Source organism: Epargyreus clarus, unplaced genomic scaffold, assembly GCF_041222505.1.
Source record: "Epargyreus clarus isolate Ecla_fem2 unplaced genomic scaffold, WU_Ecla_fem_2.2 ptg000005l, whole genome shotgun sequence".
Lineage (NCBI taxonomy): Eukaryota > Metazoa > Arthropoda > Insecta > Lepidoptera > Hesperiidae > Epargyreus > Epargyreus clarus.
The window spans coordinates 1,208,177-1,228,663 of NW_027332213.1; the positions used below are offsets into that span (position 1 = coordinate 1,208,177).

Here is a 20,487-nt window from a genome sequence, read left to right on the forward strand (position 1 = left end):
GAAGTAAAAATCACTTAGTGTAAAACTACATTTCTTCCAAGAATTTAATATTTAATAAGTACTACGAGTACGTATTCGAGTACCTACTGCGTGTGGCAGAATTGGTATGTTTTAATATTATATTCGAAAAGTTACCTAAGCTCCGAATACTATTATAAAAAAGAATCTTTAAATCCAAAAAATGTTTTTGTTACAGCATTAATAAAAAATAGTTGATAATACATCATCATTAATCTATGCCATTATAGCCGGCAGAACCTTCGATCTCCCTGAGGAAAGCCTTCGCTTATCCCAAATTAGTTTCCACATGTACGCGTATACCTTTTCGTATAGATAAGTTACATAAACCTTATTAGTTTTAAATGGAAAAATAATTTTACGTGTTTTTAGTTGTCAGAATTTTTAAATATAGAATTAGTAAACGCGCATGCAGTCCACCTGATGGTATGTGGCTTCTGCCGTCCGTGGACATCTGTAATCAACCCCATATAGGATACCTAACTGAGGTCGGTCATAGATGCGCCGCTACTGCTGAGGACTAAGCTGGAACGCCTCGAAAAAGCGACAGTTCTTAACGCCGGTGTTAGTTGGCAGAAATAGGTGTGGCAGTGGTGCCTGAGTCGATTCACATAGGATTCTACCACCTTCAAACTTGTAAATCAATTTTCAATATCACACTAACAATCTATGTAGGGTTGAATAAAATGACTCTAAATGTGACCTATGTCCACCAATCGTCATCGTCAACCCATTATATGTAGTAACACTGCTGTTCAATTTCCTCTTCTCGTAGTGAGAGAGGCTTAGGCCATAATCCACCGAACTTGTCAATTGTAAATTAGTAGATCTCACACATTTTTGAAAACTTTTTTAAGGTTTGAGGTTTAGACGTGGCACTTCCACTTCAAACTACATTTTTTATTTTTTTACTTATTTTTAATCGACCTATCAGAGATGATTATCGTAGGAGGGGACAAATTTTGTATGAAAACGTTATAAATTTCTGCTCTAGGCATTTAATCTCTTCGGGAGGAATACAATCTAAAATAAAGAGACATTCAATCGCTTTTATTTTTCTATTCTACACTTTAATAGTAGGTACTTATCTATAACTTTTATAAATTATTAATTACAATATATAATACTTATTTACTAAACTGCAGTGTTCGGCTTATAATTGGATTGACATGTCTCGTCCTTCCACGCACGGTAGTTTAGTTTCTTGATCTGCTTACAGCTCACCATTTCGTTCCTGTAACAACAAAACAGATCAAAATAAAAAAATAAGAAGCAAGAAAAACATCAATAAAGAAGAAAAATAATCGGATTAAGTGTGTATTAAACAAACAACCGGACAAATTCCCGGACTGCACGAATATCCCGGTTTATATTTTTTTTATTAAATTAATCTCGGTTAATTATTTGTTATAATAGCAGCTATAAAAATACATTATGAAAATATGAAATACTAATAACGGCTTAATAGATATACCGAAAATGCTTAAATATACCGGTTTTTTAACTTTTCATATTTTTGAAATTTATTTTTAGTGTTTAGTCTTATAATGGCTATAATAATATACATTCCGTAAAATAGAAGTATCCATCTAATGCGGTTCAAAAGATACATTCCTGTGACAGACGGACGGACAGAACACTATACAAGACAAGTACATAATAGTTTCTCCACCAGTTCGCACTTAGCAGCGTCGTGAACTATGGCCCAACCCCTCTCTGAGAAGAGACCTGTATCCGGTAGTAAGACAGGAATGGGTTTACGACGATATCTTACCCGGGCCCAGCCAGTAGGAACGCTCGTGGTTGTATGTGGGACACAGTGTCTCCTACATCGCACAGAAGGCGAGCCATCGATGCTTTTCTTATCTCGGCTAATTGTTCTGGAACGATATAATTATTTTTCTATATATTTATGACATAACATCTTCCATTACAATTTTATAATACTTTCATACAAATGATGAGCATGCGACGTGGCAGAAAACATTTTTACTTATTTCATTAAAACATCATATAATCATCATAAGATCAGTGCTTTAAATTAAATTAATAAATCAGAGTAATCAAAGTAGCACCGAAATCAATCCCCAGACTCTTAAAGTGCTCTGAACTCACCGATCGTAAAAGCATGAGGTCGATTCGGCCGCTCGTACCAGTGGCGGTCGGACCTCACGATCCGCAGCAGCTGCTCCACCGTCATGAAGTAGAACGTCTCCGGGACGTAACCGCCAGGGATCAGCTTCTCCACCCACACGCCAGCTAACAGGTCTATGTCGTCCACGTGCTCGTACATCTCTTTTAGTTTTTCTACCCTCTGGAATAAAACAAAGATTTTAATCTTATATCTATAGTTACAAAGACGTAGAAATTGATTGTCTACATAGCTTGGCCCTACAGTACACTTAAGACTTGAGATATACGAACGTGGTAAAATCCTTTGTAGTTAGGTGCGGACGTTATTGTGTTCTTATTCAAAGTTTCAAAAATAGCTAGACATGTATGTCCAACCTCAAGTACAACTCTAGATCTATTTTTGATGAGTGATTATAGATATCCATGGATGGCAACGACCACTCACCAATTCAATGAGTGTACTTGGTCTTTTGGTATCACGTTAACTTACGAGTATATTATAAGGCGAGAATCTTAGACCTTGAAGTGGCAACGCATCTGTGATCGGCATCAGGTAAGACCCCTATTCTAAATGGCATTACTTTCGTCCAAGGGACTTACCAACATGGGGTGTATGTTTGTTTACTGCTTGACTTATTACGAAAATGACAATCAAGATCCTTACGATCCTGACGACCCCACAACGGTCTGACGCGCAGTCGAGAGTCCCGGGTTTGGTTCCCGGCTAGACAGATATCTAAATAATGAATTTAGGTTTCTGTGTCCATACCACCTTTTATCTTATACTATTATATACTATACTATACTATATAAAGGGATTCCTAGAGTGGGGCTGTGAGTGTATAAAGCGTGTAGCGTATACCTCCTGATCGATAACGTGTAACAGATCATCGAAAGTCTTGAAGGTGTCTCCGAAGCAGAACTCCCTGTACTTGGTGTACGGTTGCATGCCGAAGTGCCTGTTCTTGGACAGATCGCTTGAAGGGAGATCCGCTATCTTCTGCAGAGTGCCCAAACCCGTCTCACCAATCTGCATGAGGAGGAAAAAATACCTTAAACACAGCAGTTCTCAATTGGGTACAGATTGGGCGACATCGACCTATTTATGAAGTAATACCATTTATCATGTAATAAATGAAAGCTCGTTGATTACTTCAATCTTATAACAAAGTCGGCGCGGGCTATAGTTGGATGGGTGACCGTCAGTGATAAAATTTTATGCACGTTTCTGTGCTTCTGGGAGCACATTAAGCTCATCACTGAGACGAACGGCTTAATTTAGTTATCTTTAGATAACTATCGTCAAACCTTGTTAATTTTTGTAGGCGAGTTGAGAACATTTCACATGATCCCCTTACAGACAAGTTTTATCATTACAAGCAGTTCTTCAAAAATGTTGAAAAAGATCGTTTCTACCTACCTTTTATATTAGTCATCTATCTTTTGGGATAAGTTAAGAAAACGTTTTTATCACATCCAGGTCAACCTTCATTTTTCGGTCTCTCAAATATTAATGTATCGCCGCCGGGAATTTAAGATTACGCAAATAGCAGTATTACATCTACGCCCATTGGGAGTCAAAATTAACAAAACGGTAAAAGTAAAGCTTCCCGTAAAATAAGATGTAGATGTAGCGACTTCCCACTTCTCGTCAAGAGATGGTGCCACGAGTATTCTTAATTACTCTATAGAAGTTTTCTCAACATCTTGTATTTATACAAGCTCAGAACTGAGACTGTTAGAGCTTGGTCGCTCCGCGGGCATGATCACCTAGCCCGCCGGGAGATCTACGTTTGCCAAATAGATTAAAGGTGGTAGAACCCTTTGTGGTTCGACTCCGGCGGCACCACCGCCGCACATATTTCTACCTCATAACGGCAGTGTTAGGCGCTGCTGTGTTCTGGTCTGAAGGATGTGGTAAGGGAGACATACTTTTCCGAGTCATTCCAGCTTAGTCCTGGTGGTTACGGCGCATCTGTGGCCGACCTCAGGTAGTAGTAGTATATTTAATCCTACCTGGGTTTGATTACAAATGTCCATGGGCGGCAGAAGCCACTTACCATTAGGTGGACTGCATGCTCGTCTGCTACGCCTATATTATAAAAAATAGGTATATACTTACGTCTGGATCCACGGTGTAATCGACCTTGGCACCAGCCTGCCGGAAGGAGCCTTGCGTCATATAGTCCATATTATCCCCGACGCCCAGGTACCCAGTCCTCAAAGTCAGATTGGCTATCCTCATATCCTTGACATAGTTGCCGTCTTTGTCGTATAAACTAAAAAAAGAAAATTTTAGCGTTTTTGGATCGGTAACTTACACACACCTCTAACATCTTTATGGCACATTTCGATCAAGTTTTACGATCCAAGCTTTCCTAAAGTCATGTTTCACTTATTTCTGATAAATAATAATATAGAAAATAGAGGTTGGAATTGGAATCCTAAATTCGCTGGAATGGTATACATAGTTATAACCGAAACTGACTGTTTGATTTCTTACGTTAGCCAAATATTTTTCCTACAAAATCTTGCCAAAGACATTCGCAAAATAGCTTACAATAATACTTACTGCATAACGCCTTCTTGCATGGTGTGTGCCCAGCGCAGCACCAAGGTATACTCTGCAGACAGCTGCGGTAGAAGATTCTCGTTGTAAACATCTCTGAACCCTTCGTGGTAAGATATCACTCTGTCTCGTTCTAGATTCTCACGACCTAATACAGAAATATAGATAAATAAGATTTTAATAAATCTAACACCAAATACAAAATTCATAGATTGAGGTTCAATAAAGCAGAGTCATATACAATGGGCAGTAGTTTGCTTAGAGGACTCCGGTTGCCTTCTTTTGGAGATCCCGGAGTCCTCTACGCAGCGCCGAGGATAATGGAGGTAACGTTGTTAAGTAGGTACTTAACAACATTACCTTCAGCTAAAATTAGGTAATTTTGCACGTTTTAGAGATCAAACGACTGGACAAACTTTAACAGATGAAGAGTGTTTGGAATGGAAATTGCTAAAGTATGAGATATAAGTAGGCTATATTTTTAACTAGTCCGGTTTTTAGTTTTAATAATAATCTTTAATTAGCAAATTGTTTTAACCAATGTGTTGCTTTAGAGGACTCTAGAATTATATTTAAGTCATAAAGTTAAACTGTATACTAACAAAATTACCCAAAATTAAAATGGCACCATAAAATTTTGATACTGTACGAGTAAGCATGGTTTGTGCTTACAATTAAACAATTAACTTATATTAAATAACTTTAAAATAACTTTTACAAACGTAATTATATACTTAACTAGGTATCGCTTGTGTGCGCTCGCTGCTAAAGCAGCTCGCGAAACGGTTGTCTTCTTTAGTTTTGCGTGCAAATTTCTTTTACATTTTTTACCCGATATTGAAGTTTTATTAATTCTGTTTGGGGCTGTTTGGAAAAGATATGAGTTAATATTTGCAAATTACCAAGAATTTGGGTCGTGATTTTTTTGTCTATAAGCCATACATTTTAAAGACATAATAAGGAGACTTGAAATATTATATACAAAAATAACTATTTATAAAAATTGTTATTTCTTGTATGACAACACTAAATTTTTTTTTTACCAAAATGTGTAGTCTATTAGTACATAAAACGCGTCATACATTATTTCTATATATTATATTATCTATATTAATTCTATACTTATAATAAATCTGTAGAGAGGTCAATTCTGTACAAGAAATATATTTCCAAAATAACTATCAGGGGGTATTTAGGGATCGATACTGATGTCAAGAATGCAATCATTAAAATTTTTGTCTGTCTGTCTATATAACCGTTATAGAAAAAAAAGCTACTCGACGGATTTTAACGAAACTTGATACAATTATTTTTCATACTCCTGAGCTGGTTATAGTACCTATACTTTTCATCACGCTACAATCAATAGGAGCAGAGCAGTGCAGAAAATATACCTCTTATATTATATCCTTAAGGTGGTAGAACCCTTTGTGGTTCGACTCCGGCGGCACCACCGCCACACCTATTTCTACCTAATAACAGCAGTGTTAAGCGCTGCTGTGTTCCGGTTTGAAGGGTGTGGTAAGGGAGACAGACTTTTCCGAGGCGTTCCAGCTTAGTCCTCAGGGGTAGCGGCGCATCTGTGGCCGACCTCAGGTAGGAATATCTAATCCTATCTGGGGTTGATTACAGATGTCCATGGGCGGCAGTAGCCACTTACCATCAGGTGGACTGCATGCTCGTCTGCTACTCTTATATTATAAAAAAAAAAAAAAAAAAAAAAAAAAAATCCTTCTTTTGTAAATCGTATATCATATTTATCCTGTCCATCCTTTGAAAATATCCAAATATACCTAATAGATTATGGCCCTTCTTTAGTAAATCTTATATTTTACCCCTCTTTTAAAGTCACAAAAATGTTGAAGATTAATACATTTTGTATCCTTTATTTGACTACATACCACATCCACAAAATCTGTGTCTGTGTCTGTTAATAAATAATTATAAATGAATACGTAAGAATAGAATCTAACATCTTACGCCCCTTCCTGCTATGTGCATGGTAGAGCTACACTCCAAAAAGAATAATCACGGGTAAAATTCATATAGGTAACTTAAGCCACAAACAATTTAACACATACAACGAATTAAACTAAAATAAATAGAATACTCAAAAACTCAAGTCATAATGGACACTTAGGAATAGAACAAACTTTCTATAACCTAATCCCATTATTATTATACGGATAATATAATGTTAAACAATATAACATCGATAATTTTAAAATTCAATAATTACTTTCGGATATTATCCGCACAATGAACCCTAGTAAATATTTAACATATACTCCAAAACGTGAGGTGTTAAATGTATCACGAAATATTAATAATTTGAAGCCTGCAAAAATTGTCTTATAACATTAAAGTTCTTCTAAACAAATATAACATTTGCTCATAACAACGGTACTGCCATTTTATATCTCGACTGTGTAAGTAAGAACTTTTAATATAGTGTTATTATGATTTATATCAAATTAAGGTAAAATGAAAACAAAAACATTTGACCCAAAATCAAATCAAATTCCTGAAAAACGCCCGGCTAGGCTACTATATATCTATTTAATAAACTCAGATAGCAAACTTAAAACAATCTGTGCCAACCAACATTTGTATCGATTCTTAATTTGTTGTATTTAAATATATCGAATAAATTAACTTACGCAGTTTTACACACCCGATCCCACTGGCTGAATTGTTGGGGGTATCTCCAATGGAAGACTTCAACCTAGTTATTTTTATTTATTTCCAAGACCTCCACAAACATCGTCCTTAACATCTGCCGTTTCCCGCCATAATACCCTTTTGTTTTTTTTTAAATCACGAATACAGCGTTACAGCCAATTAAATATGTGGCCAGCATTATTTTTCGAGTGAAAGGTTTTAACCTAATTTTAATTTTATTTATTTTTATAATGTTAATAATGTCTCGCCTGTCTATCTCGCTCTAACACATACGTATACTATGCTCTGACTCTTTCGGATTGCCAATCTATTAGTATAATATATCTATGGTTCAAACTGTTAGTAGCTAACAACGCCACGTATTAGGTAATAACTTCAAAAGGAGACAACAGTTTTAAATATTACATACAAAAATGCATGCGTATAAAAAATATTATTTTGTGTACGGCACCACTGATTTTTTTTTTACCACAATGTGAAATCTATTAATACCTACAAACGCATCGTACATTTTAATGTTGTCAAAATATACAACAGCTTGAAATATTTAATAGAAAATACATATGTATGAAAATTATTATTTTTTGTATGGCCACACTAAAATATTATTTTATAAAAATGTGCAGAATATTAGTACCTACAAACACCCCATACATTCTAAAGATATCAACAGAAGACAACAGCTTGAAATATTGCATACAAAAATACATATATATGAAAATTATTATTTGTTGTATGGCAACACTTAAATATTTTGTTACCATAATGTGAAGTCTATTAGTACCTACAATCGTGTCATACATTATAAGGTTGTCAAAAATATACAAATGCTTGAAATATTACATACAAAAATGCATATGTATGAAAATTATTATTTTTTGTATGGGAACACTGAAATATTATTTTACCCAAATGTCTTAACTGTTAATATCAACAAACGCTTCATACATTGGAATGACGTCAGAAGGAAACAACAGCTTGAAATATGGCATACAAAAATGCACTTGTATGTAAATTATTATTTTTTATTTGGCAACACTGAAATATTTTCTCACCAATTTATACAGTCTATAAGGACCATTAAACGCCTCATACAGAAAACTGACATTTAGTGATGCTGGGCATGGTGGTGGTAGTCTTTAAAAGGAGACAACATCCCGCAACACCACATACAAAAATACAAATGTATGAAAATTATTATTTTTTATATGGCAACACTAAAATATTTTTTTACCAAAATGTGCAGACTATTAGTATCTACCAATGCCTCATACATTTTAATGGCATCAATACAAGACAACAGCTTTAAATATTACATACAAAAGTACATATGTATGAAGATTATTATTTTTTGTATGGCAAGACTTAAATATTTTGTTACCTAAATGTGAAGTCTATTAGTACCTACAATCGCGTCATACATTATAAGGTTGTCAAAAATACACAAAAGCTTGAAATATTACATACAAAAATGCATATGTATGAAAATTATTATTTTTTGTATGGGAACACTGAAATATTTTTTTACCCAAATGTCTTAACTGTTAATATCAACAAACGCTTCATACATTGGAATGACCTCAGAAGGAAACAACAGCTTGAAATATGGCATGCAAAAATGCAATTGTATGAAAATTATTATTTTTTATATGGCAACACTGAAATATTTTCTCACCAATTTATACAGTCTATAAGTACCATTAAACGCCTCATACAGAAAACTGACATTTAGTGATGCTGGACATGGTGGTGGTGGTCTTTAAAGGGAGACAGCCCGAAACACCACATACAAAAATACATATGTATAAAAATTATAATTTTTTGTATGGCAACCCTAAAATATTTTTTTATCAAAATATGTAGAATATTAGTACCTACAAACGCCTCATACATTGAAATGACATCAAAAGGAAACAACAGCTTGAAGTATGACACACAAAAATGCACTTGTATGAAAATTATTATTTTTTATATGGCAACACTGAAATATTTTTCCACCAATTTATACAGTCTATAAGTACCAGTAAACGCCTCATACAGAAAACTGACGTTAAGTGATGCTGGGCATGGTGGTGGGGGTCTTTAAAGGGAGACAACAGCCCGAAACACCACGTACAAAAATACAAATGTATGAAAATTATTATTTTTTGTATGGCAACACTAAAATATTTTTTAATCAAAATGTGCACAATATTAGTACGTACAAACGCCTCATACATTCTAATGTTACCAATACAAGACAACAGCTTGAAATATTACGTACAAAAATACATATGTATGAAAATTAATATTTTTTGTATGGCAACACTAAAATATTTTTTTACCAAAATGTGCAGTCTATTAGTACATACAAACGCGTCATACATTATAACGTTGTCAAAAATTTACAACAGTTTGAAATGTGACATACAAAAATGCACATGTATGAAAATTATTATTTTTTGTATGGCAACACTGAAATATTTTTTTACACATTGGTACAGTCTTTAAGTGCCATTAAGCGCCTCATACAAAAAAATGACGCCAAATGGCGGCAACAGCTTGAAATCTTCGATAATCCTGTAGAAAATGCATTTGTATGAAAACATTTTTTTTGTATATGGCAACATTGGATGTTCGATTTTTTACATAGGGTCCATTTGAAATAAAAAATATCTCCCATACATAACTTATATGCTCTGTCTACGGTTTCCGCCCAAGTACGCAAAAAGTGAAAATCGTGAAAAAAAAATCTGTATCCCAGTGTTGCCAGTTGATTAAGATGAAAATGGTCAAATGTCATTACGGCACCCAAAAAAAATAGTCCTGTGAAAAAAATTCATTAAAAATATTTCTCCTTCTACTTTTTACATTTTTGAATGAAAAGTTCCAAAAAATGTATGAACGATGAAAAAAAAAACTTTACCTGGCAACACTTCGAGCCGAGCTCCATGACCGCCCGATACAAAGCGACTCGCTCAAATGTTGCCAACCTCAAAATATTTCACTTCGAAAAATGCATTTTTTCGTACATTTTACAAAATGGCTGACACAAGGTGCGCCATCTGGTTTAAAACAAATAATATTGCCATATGATAAAATTGAGGATACACTCCGGCCAAGAAAACAAAAATGTCGAAAAAATATTAATAAAACCATCGCGCTACGACCCCACGAACACACCTCGAAAAATTAAAGATTTCAAACTCAAATATCTCGGCGGCCATCTTGTTTTTCCAATTTTTTCTAATTTTATCGTAACAGTCGTCCCACAATTAGCCGAAAATGACACCATTCTCAGGTAGGCGCGCAGAGTAAAAAAAAAGTTGAAAATCGCAGGAGGGCCGCCATCTTGAATTTTGTATGTTTCCCATTTTTCCTATAACCACCATAATATACCGAAAAAATATCTCATACATTATTACTACCCCACACCAATAGTTTAGGCTGGGCTACTCGAAATGTCAAAAAAGTGAAAAAAAAAATCTAGTTCCCAGTGTTGCCAGTTTATTTGGATGAAAATGGTCAAATGTCATTACGACCCCCCTGACAAATACCCATGTAAAATATTTTCATTAAAAACGTTTCTCCTTCTACTTTTTACATTTTTGAATGGAAAGTTCCAAAAAAAGTATGAACAAAGAAAAAAAAACCTAAACCTGGCAACACTTCAAGTCACGCTCCACAACCGCCCCATACAAGGCGATTCGCTGAAATGTTGCCAACCTCAAAATATTTCACTTCAAAAAATGCATTTTTTCATACATTTTACGAATTGCCTGACGAACGATCCGCCATCTGGTTAAAAAAATAAATAAATCCGATTTGGTAAAATTGAGCATATATCCAAGAAAAAAAAAGAAAAAAATCCAAAAAATATTTAAAAAAACACATCAGTGCCACCCCGCGAACACACCTCGAAAAATGAAAAATTTCAAACTCAAATATCTCGGCGGCCATCTTGTTTTTTCAACTTTTTCTAATTTCATCGTATCAGTCGCCCTCAAATTAGCCGGAAACGATACCGATCTTGGATAGGTGCAAAATAAAAAAAAAAGTTGCCCAATCCAGCTCGGCCGCCATCTTGAATTTTGAAAGTTTCAGATTTTTCCCATAGACACGGAGGCAAACAAAAAATTCCACTCATACATCAAATCCACCCCCCACCACTCCTTCAGGTCGATGAAGTCGATTTTTCGTAAAACTGAAAAAAAATTCCTGCGGCCAGTGTTGCCAGTCGACATCGACGAAAATGGTCAAATGTCATTACGACAGCCAAAAAAAATATTCCTGTGAAAAATGTTCATCAAAAATATTTCTCCTTCTACTTTTCATATTTTTGAATGAAAAGTTTGAAAAATTGTTAGAGTGGGGAGAAAAAAACTCAAACCTGGCAACACCTCGGACCGAGCCCCACGACCGCCCCGAACAAACCAAATCGCTAAAACATTGCCAACCTCCAAATATTTCACTTCAAAAAATCCGTTTTTTCGTACATTTTACAAATCGCCTAACAGACGACCCGCCATCTTGTTGAAAAAAAAAATAAATCCAATTTGGCAAAATTGAGAATATATTCGAGAAAATTTTAAAAAATGGCAACAAAATATTAAAAATCCCAAGAAATACGACCTCCCAAAAACACCTCGAAAATTGAAAAATTTCAAACTCAAATATCTCGGCGGCCATCTTGGTTTTTCATTTTTTTCCAATTTCATCGTAATACCCACGTGAATATTATTCGAAAAAGAAACAAACATCAGCATAAAGTCAATAAATAAAAAAGTTAAAATTTTTAAATCGGCCGCCATCTTGAATCTATGGCATCTCATATTTTTCCCTTTGCCTCGGGGGGGAGAGGAGAAAACCCGCCATAGACAACAAAGTCGCTCCTAGACGGCATCATGGAGAACGGCATGTCAGTCAGTCAGTGGTAAGTTCAGGATTATATATATATAATTTAAGAATCGCAATAAAAATGTATTTTACTGCTTATTACTCTTCTTTTTCATTAGCTTTTTATTGCTTAAGTATAAAAAGCTATTTTCCTGTTCGAAATAAAATATGCAAAACAGCACGTCAAATATTCACAATAAAAATAAAAAACATAAGCAAGTATGTAGTTTAGATATTTATAATTTTATTTTATTTGATTTACGTCATAATCTCGTACCTACTTTTTATAATAAAAAAGCAAACGAGCATGCAGTCCTGATGGTAAATAGCCACTGCGGCCTATGAACATCTGTAGACACTTGGTAAGTCTAGAGTCGTATCTGAGGTTGCCCACAAAGTATTGATACCCCTGAGAACTAAGTTGGAATGTCTCAGAAAAGTAGACATACCGCACCCTTCGAACCAGAGCATACCAGCGCTTAACACTGCTGTTAATAGGTGTGGCGGTGGTGCCGCCTGAGTTGAACCACAGAAGGTTCTAACGTTTCAACCTTTTCTATCTACAAATATCAATAGAACTCACCCATTAAAGTGGGATTCAACTCGTAATAAAATATTTGAGTGGCGATGGCAATATTGATATCCCTGGCGGTGTAGAAGAGCCTCTCGTCATCCCAGCATGGGTTAATGCGGGCGAGGTTGGACGCGATGACATTGTGGAGCCTCCAGAACATGATCACGAAGAAGTTGGTGCCAAACACTCCGTTAGTGCTGTCATCGGCTGGAAAGTGTAAATAAATGTTACTGAATTGGATCATGGATGATCACAATTCTGGTAAATTTTGGGTACCTTTTGGATGAAAAAATACCACAAACTGTATTAAGATTTTTCTAACTCTGTGGGCACGATTAGCAATCAAACTCAACTTTGGATCTGCTTTGTTAATAAATATTAAATGTTTTACATTCGATAAGGCACATCGGCAAACACATAAACGACAAATCTTTCAAATTTTGTGGAAATATAGCAAATAAAATGCTATGCAACAGTAAAAAGTCGTAAGTAAAAAGTAAACGACTATTAATAGGCCTTCATTAGAATGGAGACTTTGCCGCAATCACCACACTTGGTTGGATAGATAAACATAGCAGGAAAGAACTGATTCACATCTCCTGATTTTGATCTCTTAATCGTATCCTTTTGTATAAATGTATACAAAAGGAAGAAATAGCGCTATTCTAGGCCGATATGACTATCAGAATTCACCAGTTAATACTTACCTATAGCATGACACCTCGTTTCATGGGGCCTCTGATTCGCTATGCAGACCTCAAACGGTCTTTTGCTACTCGGGGGCCATATTCTCCCGTTTTCCACCTCAAACAACAGAAGCCCATTGGTAAATGCTCTTACTTGGGTATTCGTCTCCCTTAAAAGATTTCCGTATATCTGGGATAGGTCGAAGGTCGTTGTTGATGAGATTATCTGAAAAAAATTAAAGATACTTTAGTTCACCATCATTTAAATTCAAACTACATATTACTGCGAAACTGTTGACGAAGATCAAAGTTGATTGTAAGTGGCTTCTGCCGCCTATGGAGGTCGATAATGAACTCCAAATAGGATTAGATTCCTACCTGAGGTCGGCCATAGAAGCGCCGCTATCCCTGACGGGCTAAGCTGGAACGCCACGAAAAGTCATATATCCCTTACCCTTCAAATAAGAACACAGCAGCGCTTAACACTGCTGGTATTAGACAGAAATAGGGGGTGATGCCACCCACGAACCACAAAGGGTTCTACCACCTTCGAAGCCCTGAGTCGATCCACAAAGGACCTCTGCCTCCTTCGGTCTTTCATCTTCAAGCATAAGACCTATTTGCAAATATTGCACTTACCCTTTCCGGTGGAGAGTTGTTGTGGATGCATCCTCGGTTCTGGAAAGTCCAGGGTCTCGTGAGGTTGAAGCACCGCTGGTCAGAGAAGCGATGCACGGGATCGTCATCCGGGATACTTATTGGAATGCATTCGGGATCGGTCTTCCCTTTTTTTTCACAGCAATACGGCTTCCAATTTAGATAATTTACTGGAAATAATGTGAAAAGCAGTCAGCACAACCGAATTTGAAAACACTAAGAAGTGTTTTTACACTAGTTTAGTTTACACTAGTTTAGTGGTTTTAAATTCAAACTCTGGAAGGTCTGGGTTCTAATCTAAGTCAAATACCTCTTATTTTAGACTTTTTACCGTATAAGAAATTAATTATGCTTTAAGTGAAGCAGTAAAGTGCATATTGAAGATTTTGTGAACGCGTAATCAAGTAAGTTTTTTGGACGTTTTTTAAAAATGTTATTAAATACAACCAATTCTAACTTGGTCACCGTAGTGGACTATGGCCGTAGTGGTAAATCATTCTCACTATGAGAAATGATTATTCTTCAATATGATCCAATCAAATTTCTAAACAATGTTAATTACTTATATCGACTCAACAACTTCAACATCAACGTAACTTAAGGTTAACATTGAAATAAATCCTTAAATAATGTTCTATGAAGTACTTACGTTCTTTAATATTCATAATGTTATTTGAGTTATCTAAGTCAACGTGGTTACTTAGTTACAATTTTATTCCAGCGTAATCTCATATGATATAATCCCAGCATATTTACTTATGATTACTTATTCTACTCGTGTATCATGAATTTATCTATTTATAAGTATGACTATGATTTTTTATATAATATAGGAGTAGTAGACGAGCATGCAGTCCACCCGATGGTAAGTGGTCACTGCAACCCATGGACATCTGTAATCAACCTCAGATAAGATTAGATTTTCCTACCTGAGGTCAGCCACAGATGCGCCGCTACCCCAGAGGACTAAGCTGGAAAGCTGGAAGATGGAAGAGTATGTCTCCCTAATCTAAGTAAATACCTAATACTTAGGCTCAATTACTAAGCATGATTTATTTAGTGTATTTTTTATCTTTTGTTTCATATTCCTTTTCCAACTTCACACAAACTTCCCACTTTCCTCACTATCCTCCTTACTTTTTCCATGCATAGGTTGTCTGGAAGAGATCGCTGCTTAGAGATAAGGCCGCCTATTGATACGTTTAACTTATATAATTGTGTATTAATGTTCTGTTCTATTGAAGTGTGCAATAAATAATATTCTATCCATTGATCAACTCTTTTTTTTCTAAATTATATTAGGCTTCACTCTCAAAACTGATAATGATATTTTCTATCCGTAAACATTCCTTGTGTCGTAGGTATTAAACACACATGCAGCACACAACATAGAACTCTAAATTTATCATTTTGATGTTTACCACAGCAAGAATCGAACCCGAAACCTTTTGGCATTAAAAATATAATATTTTACAATATGTCAAAGTATTGTTCTAGAAAGTCTAAAATTATGCATAACGTAAATCTTGAAAAATCAAATCTCACCAGTATCGTGGAACGACAGAATGTCCGCCGACATGAATACCATGTAGTAAGCCACGAGCTGAGTAAACCTGAGGTCCGGGACACGGCCTTCCAACAGCAGGCTGGTCCTCAGAGGCCTGATGGGCGGTAACATGGCCCCGCTCTTAGCGCGCTTCGGTTCGTATCCTGTGAATAACGCTTTCTTCATAAATGGTCCCAAACGATGATCCCATAACATGAAACATAATCTCAGGAGTGGCAAGGGTTCTGTGATAGGCTTTAGGTAATACCCCTGTTCTATAAGGAGTCAGTTCTAAGTGTTTGCATACACTAATTACTATAAGATAACTGCATGCCGGTATGCCACTTCATGTTAACAAAAAAAATTACTATGTGGATTGTGGGTGACATAAATTCACATAAAGATGATAACAAAAACCAAATCAGAGCAAAAATCTAATTTCGTTATTTAAATATTTACCTGCTGGGAATTGAATCCTGGCAGGGTCGCCGTATAAGGTGGGATGTAGGTGACAATGAAACTAAGGAATGCTCGAATAATACTACTCTGTATTTCATATAAACACTGGTTATATAGGTTGGAAGATTACACAGATCAATAAAATAAAAGACTAAACTAAGTACATTTAATACATACCTAACACTTGAAACCCTCTGCGTATATCAACATAATGATATATTTTTTTTTATAATATAGGAGCAGCAGACGAGCATGCAGTCCACCTGATGGTAAGTGGCTACTGCCGCCCATGGACATCTGTAATCAATCCCAGATAGGATTAGATATTCCTGTCTGAGGTCGGCGACAGATGCGCCGCTACCCCTGAGGACTAAGCTGGAACGCCTCGGAAAAGTATGTCTCCCTTACCACACCCTTCAATCCGGAACACAGCAGCGCCTAACACTGCTGTTATTAGGTAGAAATAGGTGTGGCGGTGGTGCCGCCGGAGTTGAACCACAATGGGTTCTACCACCTTCAAAATGCGGATTATTAAACATGGATTACACACATACAAAATCATAACCTTTCCTTGTAGCCAGGACAAAATACATACCAACATCATATACGGGCGGTAGCAGTCTGTACGTAGGCGTGTGTATAGCGCCAACGGATGGGTACTTCAGATTATTGCAGGAGCCATCAATGCGCCGCCCTTCAGAGGGATCGCAGGGCTCCACCTCGTTCGTACACCAGCTGTAATGAGGATGAATCTACAGACTTAAGCTGGAGCAAAATTACTATTTTTGACACTTAAAATATTTTTGAACTTTATAAAGAAACATTTATAAAAACACGACCGAGAAATGAGGACCCGCGTGGCAAAGTCGTCACCATACCGGTCTGACATGCTGAGAGTACCGGGTTCAATACCCGGCCAGACATAAAAAACGTCAGTAGATACTTACAAACGAAGTGAGACTTTCGCTTCTACTATAATAAGTTGAATGGCTCAAAGAACAAAAACTCAGCATTAAAAGATTCGAGGTTCGCTTCCCAGGCTAGAAACCATTCTTAGCAATCGTATAAAAATTTAATTATAACTGAGTCACCATTTATTTTTATAATGGATTAATTTTACCAATACATTTCAGCGGCGTTGTGAAAAACTCCATAACGTACCTCTCTGTTTTACTTTCCCAATATTGGGAACTAATTTAAGTTCTGCCGACTGGTTATTAAATTACGATTATCTACAGAGCGAACAAAAAGTAAGTGGGCATCAGTGCATATTAATCATAAACATCATCATCATCATCATCAACCCATTGCTATCCCACGCTGGGCGCGGGGCTCCTCTCAGAATGAGAAGGATTAGGCCATAGTCTCCCGCGCTGGCCAAGTGCGGATTGGTAGACTTCACATACCTTTAATTTTTTTTTTTATAAATCGCTCAGGTATGCAGGTTTCCTCACGATGTTTTCCTTCGCCGTTTAAGCAAGTGATATATAATTTCTAATACGCACATAAATTTGAAAATCAGAGGTGCATGCCTGGGATTTGAACCTCGGACCCCTCGGTCGAGAGGCCGCGTTTCTTAACCACTAGGCTATCACTGCTTTTTGTAATCATAAACAAAATTCAAAATAAATAAGTACAAATTTGGTACGAGTAGGATCAAGATCTAATCCGGTTTTAGAGGAATGCATGCACCAATCTATATATAGTAACAAGAAAATAAATTAAGTATTCTGGTTTTGATACCAAAATTAGTACCATAAGGAAATTTTGTGGGTTTATCAAAAAAGTGCAAATAAAGCTCTCCCACGAAGGTGGCAATTTTAATTATTAATAGTCCGGTCAACAAGTTCAAAAAGTTCCGATTCAGATGTTGTATAGAAAAATGTGTTTTAGAAATAATAAAGCATAAGGAATCGAAATTTTTATCAAAATAATTAACACGAAAAGTAAAGTCTAACTTAAATTTGACCAAACTAATTTAGCTAGACCTAATAACAAACGCTCTTTACAACTTAAATACTAAAAACAAAAGCTCTATTACAACTACATTTATTATGAATAAAAAGGCAATTTTATTTTCTGTCTATAATAGCGAATCTGACAACAATCACGTGGTTTTATAACTAATTGGACTTTTATTCAGGTTACACACAAAAATGAATTGAGATTAAAAATAAAGTGTGTTTATTATAAAAATAATCCTCTCTTTATTTATTATGTATAATTTATTTATTAAGTTAGTTAATTATTAAGCGGAGCCGCGCACTTTATAATAAATGTAAAAAGTATTGTAACATTTAAATTATAGCAATATTACATTACATTATAATTATTATAATTATGTAAGTTAGTTTCATTGCCTTATTTTACATGTAACTCATTAATTAAACAATGTACAGTAAATGTAAAAATTGTTTTAAAGCAATAGTAATACAATATTTATTATACATTTTATTAAATAAAAATAATTAGAATTATTTTATTGAGTAAATTAATATATTTACTTAATAATTACATAAGTACAATATGTATTTTTTTATCTTATTAATAATTAATTAGATTGTTAACATTTATAAAAAATGTAAAATACTTACTATGTAGTGTTTCTTATAACATGTATCTTCACTTCTTCGTTTGTTATACGATTACCCGAAAAGGAATCGTAGAAAGTCGCCGAATACGCATTTGAATTTTCAAAAACTACGCAAGCCACCAAAAACAATGCCGTTAACATTTTAAAAATTATTTAACACTGTTCAAAATGTATTAAAATAGAATTAAGTAAGTAAAATTTACACAATCACATATAAAATATATTTATTTATATAATGTCCAAAAATTAAGTTATTTACTTTAAAGTTTAATTTAATTTAATAAATTAATATCTTTAAATGTTTCAATATTATTTGCACACATTTTAATTTTAATAAGTATTTTTTATTAATTATTAATGTATGTTATTTATAAATAATAAACGCACAATACAAGTAGCGGCCGTCACTATGTTTGGAGGACGAAATAATGAGTTTTACGTTAATAAAGCATAGAGTATATACCCACAGAGGTGTGTTACAAATAAAACAACCTAATTCAAGGTCACACGTGGAATATTTTTACGATCACGAATAAATTAAAATATACAAGATTAAATAAATTAATTACAACGTGGCCAAATGTGACGTTAGTTAAAAAATAACATTATCATGATCTCCAAAATGAATATAAAATAAAATAACTTAAATAGAGTTTAAATTAATTGATGGTTTAAATATTGGCGCTTCTAAATCTAAAATTAAAATTCTCAAAATCCTCATCATGTCTCAGACTCCAAGGTGTTATGCTACTCGTATGTCATCTTGTAATAATTTAAAGGAAATCTTATTTTTATTTTTGTAAAAAAATTATACTACTGATAGGTGGGTAAAATAAAAATCCTATTATTTTATTCTAAGTCAATTTAACGTAAACTTTTTGTTGTGAAGAATTTACTACTATGCAAGGTAATTCTTTTGTAGCAAAGAAATTCCATAACACATATATTTTCCGTAAACCCGTAACTTTCTTATATAATGTTGATTTACGTAAATGGGGCATTAGAAGGTGTTGTTTTGAAGTCAACACACATAAGAATGGAACACATTTCGTAACTTTATTTTGAAAATTTAAGAGTCTTGAAGTCAACTTAAAACTACTAAATTAATCAACATACTCGTTTTACTTCGATTTATTTTTAACGTCAGCTTCACACTTCGTTAAAAAAATCTACAAAAATATTATGTATAACGAGGATTTTTGTACCACCGGACATAATTATAATTTAATTGTTTTATTTCTATAAATACTATTTATATAATAATCATAATAACATATCCTCGTGTTTTTAGGGACTTTACCGCTTACATTGACGCAAAATCCTAGTACAATGATACAAATGAATCTAGGGTCTGCATGAACATGGATGGACAAATATGAGGCGGTCAGACAAATATTTGCTCAGGCGGGGTTAGTGCTAATCGGCGTTACATCATGATATAATGTTTTATACACAATTCGAGCGCGGATTGGTCTCGGAATTTATGGATATGCTTAACTATATTCTTTACTAAATATTGTATATTTAATACAAGCTGCGCCCTGCGGTTTCATTCGCGCTATTTTTTCCGGATTCCTGAATCTTTATCTAAAATAAAAGCAGCCTAAGTAACTCTTTATAACATCAGCTGAATGTTAGTGAAAATCCCATCAAAATCAATCCAGCCATTTCAGAGCCATGCGGCATAGATTAGTA

General features: G+C 34.8%; 1 protein-coding gene across 1 annotated transcript; it reads right to left on the reverse strand.

Annotated features, from left to right (window-relative positions):
- Positions 1-1,062: 1,062 nt before the first annotated feature.
- LOC140757890 (peroxidase-like) lies at positions 1,063-19,200 on the reverse strand. The gene is made up of 12 exons (XM_073093760.1): positions 18,794-19,200; positions 16,795-16,934; positions 15,740-15,904; positions 14,177-14,364; positions 13,559-13,763; positions 12,861-13,058; positions 4,724-4,868; positions 4,274-4,430; positions 3,014-3,181; positions 2,134-2,332; positions 1,793-1,898; positions 1,063-1,252 (listed from the first exon to the last, which is right to left on the reverse strand). The coding sequence occupies exons 1-12, from the start codon at positions 18,931-18,933 to the stop codon at positions 1,153-1,155; spliced, it is 1,911 nt and encodes a 636-aa protein (XP_072949861.1). The 5' UTR covers positions 18,934-19,200; the 3' UTR covers positions 1,063-1,152.
- Positions 19,201-20,487: the final 1,287 nt, after the last annotated feature.